Here is a 5,085-nt window from a genome sequence, read left to right as displayed (position 1 = left end):
GATTGGAGCAGAAGCTGTGTTCCACTCACCAGAAGTCTTAAGATCCTGTGGCGGGTGTTGTGGGTAGCTGGCGAGTGTCAGGCGACCCTGCGCCCTAACTACCCCAGTGCTTTTCTGACCGGAAGAGCGCACTCTATTATTTAAAGTGTCATGGGAAACCATGAACTTCAGGCTCAGGAAGGGTTTAAGGACATGTTATATTAATTACTGGGAGAAATTCAACACATGGTGATATTGCACATGAATCTGAAATCAGTGATAATATAGCTCCACTGATTTTTTAATGATATATGTATTATAACCAGAGGTAATGAGAGTAGAAACACCACATAAAGAGATCAAAGGAGAAAAACTTAGGTAAGCTGCAGAAAATCTTAGGTGAGCCAATGTAGAGCAGAGGACCCCAGTTGGGACTTTATGGTTCATATAAATAAGTCAAGCTGTTAAGATGGAATTTCATGGACTGGGGATATAGCTCAGTTGATAGAATTCTTATTTTGTATACACCAATTTTGAGTTTGACTCTCCAGCACAGGCTTAAATAAAAGCTATGTTAGCTACATAACTATAATCTCAGCACTGGGGGATAAAGTTAGGAAGTTCAAAGTCATCCTCAGCTATGTAATGAGTCTGAAGCCTGACTTGTTTACATGAGATTCTATCTAAAAAAGGGGGCAAGAATGGGAAAATGAAATGTGGCCAGTGAATAATGGCCGCTGGAATGGAGAATCATTCTCCACAAGGGGACATTATAACCTAGGTTATCCACCCCCTGGATACATGTACATACAAGCAAAACTAAGTGGACTTATTAGGTTGCATATACATGTACATATGTGCATGCACACACATATATCACATGTATGCATGTAATGAGAATAATTAAAGAAGAGATTGTTGATATGAAAGGGGTACTGGGGGGAAATGGAGGAAGAGGTGAAGTGATATTGATGGCTGTAGATGCAGTACTCATATGAAGTTCTAAAAAATAAAATTAAAAATGAAACAAAACAAAAGGATTGGGGAGTAAGTGTATTTACAACTATGTTTTCCCCAGGTTGCCTGGTTGCTATTTAACTTCAGAATGCTGTGAAAAGATCTCAGCTGTCCTTACTTGTAATAAAAATCTAAAGACCCTGAAACTTGGCAACAATAACATACAAGACACTGGTGTCAAACGGTTATGTGAAGCTCTGTGTCATCCTAAATGTAAATTGCAGTGTCTTGGGTGAGTTTCTCTTAACTGCCATGGTGGGAGGGAGGACTCACAACTTGATGAGGAAATGCTAGAGGATTAATAGGGTTAAGAAGTCCAACTAGCATAGGCTCATAAATTTTGAGGAAATGCACAGGTCTTGTACAGCTGCTGTGATATTGAATGCAATACTCCTGTTGTCTTACCCCACCTCGATATCTGGTTCCTCTAGTCTTTCTGACCCTTCTTCTGTTGTATCCCCTGAATCTTGAGGGGAGAGATTGATGTAAATGCTTCATTTGTGCCTTTGAACACTGTACCCTCTCTGAATGTTGACTATGTGAGTCTCCATATTATCCAGTCCATGACAAAATGAAGCTTCTTTAATGAGGCATGAGAGCTAAACATTTTTTTCAACTTGTGGGTCTCAACCTCTTTGATTTGAAATAAGGATTTGCTCAGTGTTGGTAATGTGGACATTTGGGATTGGCTAGATGTTTGATCAGATGCCTGGATCTGGCACTGAACAACACAATCTTTTTCTGGAATATTCCTGCTCACAGGTTAGACATGTGTGAGTTCAGCAGTGACTGTTGTAAAGACCTGGCATTGGCTCTTATCACTTGCAACACATTGAAGAGCTTAAATCTGGACTGGAATGCCTTGCATCACTCTGGGCTGGTGATGCTCTGTGAGGCTCTGAACCACAAACACTGTAAACTGAATATGCTTGGGTGAGTACACACTGTCTCCCATGGTCAGGAATGGTTTCAAAACAAGCTCTTCTGTGTCACTTTTCATAACCTCAGCTCCAGGGTTGAGGAGTTCTGTTGTGTAGGCCCACTGTCACACATTAACAGATTGATACCTATGCACTCATGGGTAATCATCCTATGGTGGTGATTACTTCAAATATCATCAGTCATTTTTTAAAAATAATACGGCTTATTTTTATAAGTTGCCATTCTGTTCTAAAGCATGAAATCACAAAAATTGCAGAAAATGAGTAGATTTAGAAGTATGGCAACCAGAAAGAAATAAGGTACATGTTCTCTCTCATATACAGATCGTAATTTATCCCCCCCCCCAATAAATACATGTACATATGCACAAGGGTATAATATACTGGACATGAAATAAAAAGATAAATGGTTATAAATATAAATTCACATATATAGTATACCTTGTGTTATTCAGTATATACATATATAGTATACCTTGTGTAATTCAGTTGGTCTCTCAAGACAACACATTTTCAATGACAAATTGATTTTTATAACTATTTTCTTTATATGTGTGAATATTTTGTCACACCTCCACCCTGTTGATTTAAATCCTGTACTAGGGCTATAAAGAGTAATGTTAAAGCAAGGATTAGGGAAGAGCTCTAGGGTGTTAGCTCAGATGGTTAATCATGGTAAGAATGCTATAGTTGGGGCAGGACTGACCAAAGGAGAGGGTGGAGAGTCTGGAGCTGAAATTGAGCAAGAGATCTAAAAGAGCACAGCACATCAGTGTGAACTCTTTGTGTAATTAAAGGTGACGTAGCACATGCTTATAGTCACCAGACAAGGAAAAAACAGAGGGGAGAAGAAGCTTGAGGAAGCCAGCTGTACTTTCAAAGAGACCCGTGTTCCAGTTTTAAGTTTTAAAATTCAGGGAGACTAATGGTCAAAAAACTAAAGGAAAATTTTCAAGAGAGAAATGTTATTAATTATATTGAATATTCATTCTCAGGACATTATTTGACAAAAAATTAAAAAACCAAGCCCACATCTGTGATCCTTTACTTCCAGGCGATATTGAAGAAGGCATAGAAAGGTGGTAAGAGGTGGAGATAACCTATAAAGCAGCACCTGCTAGGCTCAATAAGGTAGACACACACATGAACAGACTGTAGCAGAGGTTGCCTCCACAAGACCTGCATAAAATCAAGCCAGTCAAAATTCCAACATAGATAGAGGAGGATCTTCTGAGACCTTACCCCTAGCTGAAGAGTTATTTACATTTAGTGGCTTCAAGGGGAAGGAGAGTTGGTTCTTTTCAATGATGTAATTATTGGAGAATATGCAACCCTGCTAGGTTGCATATTCTCCAGAGGAAGGTCCTAAAAGCATACATTTATGGAAATCTCTAGTTAGATTCACTGAGCTATTGGGCAGGAAAAGGACATGAAATTTGGAAAAGAATGTGGAAGGGTCAGAGAAGGGAACGGGGAAAGAATATGATCAAAACATATTATATGCATAAGAAATTCTCAAAAATAAACACATTGATTTTTAAAATATAGATATAATGATAATAATCATTTGGCAATGTTTACTGTCTGTGGAATCAGTATTGGGTTTTTTTTTTTTTTTTTAGGTAAGTTTAGTAATCATGGCATAGTTGAAATAGTCAAAGAGAATAGGTGAGCTAAGGTATAGGATATGTCATTAAGTGTCTCACAGAAAGTTGATAGGAACACAAAAGGAACAGACTTAATATGAATAATTATAAGATTGGTGGCTAGGACATGAATTACACCATTGTTCATAAGTTTAAGGAAAGCCAACACTATGTAAAGTTATAATGCATGAGTAAGAAATTATGCTCATAGGCACTTAAACAGTGAGTGGGTACAAACAGCCATTTATGCTTCAATATTGTTTAACTTTAATTTTAATATCTTGATATTTTATATGCATATATAATATATATGTATATATTATATATGTGTATATACACACATATATATGAATTCATATATATATGAATTCATATGAATTCATATATACATGAATGAAAGGGTCTCTACTCTCTGGGAAATAATGATGCTTTCCCTCCATTTATTTATTTATTTATTTATTTATTTATTTATTTATTTATTTATTCATTCATTCATTCATTCATTCATTCCTAGGAACAGATGACAGAGAGACAGTCATAGGTGTAAAGAGAGGCAAATGATTGTCAACAAAAACTTGGGATGCTGACATGGCTCAGTGAGTGAAGGCACTTGCTGCCACACCTGACAATCCAAAATTCCCATAGTAGAAGAGGGAGGGTGGATTCTGACCTTCACATATTTGGAGAAGCATGCATCTGTACACACACACACACAAATTAGTGATTTTTTTTAAAAAGTAGTAAACAGAAGTTTCTTTTTTTCACCCCAGACTGGACAAATCTGTATTTTCTGAGGAATCACAGACATTACTGCAAGCTGTGGAAAAGAAAAATAACAATCTGAATGTTTTGCATTTTCCCTGGGTTGAAGAGGAACGTGAAAAGAGGGGTGTTCGTCCGGTATGGCACAGCAAGAATTGATCTGTGACAAAGGCTTATCCTCTATTATGTTTCTCCCATATACCCTGTCCCAAGTTGCACACCATGGTAGTGGTGGCTGTTTCCAGGGCTGTTCTTCCACATTGTCCCACCCCCACCCTTCTTTATATCTCCCCATACCACTTTGCAATGTTTATATTACAAGCACATTCAATAAACACGAAGCGTGTTTGAAAACATGAATGTTTCCTCAATGAATGTCTTAAAGTGTAGGAATTTGAAACTTAATGGACACCGATCCTCTTTAAACTATCACTCCCAACCAGAACTGTAACTTGTCTTCAGTTGGTGTCATTCTCAGAGCAGCTAATATCCACCTGAACTTCCTGTGTGTAGTTCATTCTGTGATCCTTAAATACAGGAACATTGTGATGCAGAAAGTAGTAAGACAATGTTTAGAAACATGGATCCAAAGCCGGGCGTGGTGGTGCACGCCTTTAATCCCAGCACTCGGGAGGCAGAGGCAGGAGGATTTCTGAGTTCGAGGCCAGCCTGGTCTACAAAGTGAGTGCTAGGACAGCCAGGGCTACACAGAGAAACCCTGTCTCGAAAAAAACCAAAAA

The 5,085-nt window shown here is 38.0% G+C and overlaps 1 protein-coding gene across 1 annotated transcript; it reads left to right on the top strand.

The window, feature by feature from the left end:
• Positions 1-310: 310 nt before the first annotated feature.
• LOC110288783 (NACHT, LRR and PYD domains-containing protein 9C-like) lies at positions 311-4,695 on the top strand. The gene is made up of 4 exons (XM_021155036.1): positions 311-357; positions 1,058-1,228; positions 1,759-1,929; positions 4,354-4,695. The coding sequence occupies exons 1-4, from the start codon at positions 311-313 to the stop codon at positions 4,502-4,504; spliced, it is 540 nt and encodes a 179-aa protein (XP_021010695.1). The 3' UTR covers positions 4,505-4,695.
• The last annotated feature ends 390 nt before the right edge of the window (positions 4,696-5,085 follow it).

The sequence above is a fragment of the Mus caroli genome, unplaced genomic scaffold, assembly GCF_900094665.2.
Source record: "Mus caroli unplaced genomic scaffold, CAROLI_EIJ_v1.1 scaffold_22474_1, whole genome shotgun sequence".
NCBI classification, from domain to species: Eukaryota; Metazoa; Chordata; class Mammalia; order Rodentia; family Muridae; genus Mus; species Mus caroli.
Note: the sequence above shows the minus strand (reverse complement) of the source record. Positions and strands in the feature narration are given on the sequence as shown.

What these genes read in the sequence shown, in the direction of transcription:
- LOC110288783 (XM_021155036.1), top strand. Translation starts at nt 311, where the DNA reads ATGAGAGTAGAAACACCACATAAAGAGATCAAAGGAGAAAAACTTAG. An exon ending in TGTAAATTGCAGTGTCTTGG is followed by an intron (nt 1,229 to 1,758) that starts GTGAGTTTCTCT and finishes TCCTGCTCACAG; the next exon opens with GTTAGACATGTGTGAGTTCA. An exon ending in TGTAAACTGAATATGCTTGG is followed by an intron (nt 1,930 to 4,353) that starts GTGAGTACACAC and finishes TTTTCACCCCAG; the next exon opens with ACTGGACAAATCTGTATTTT.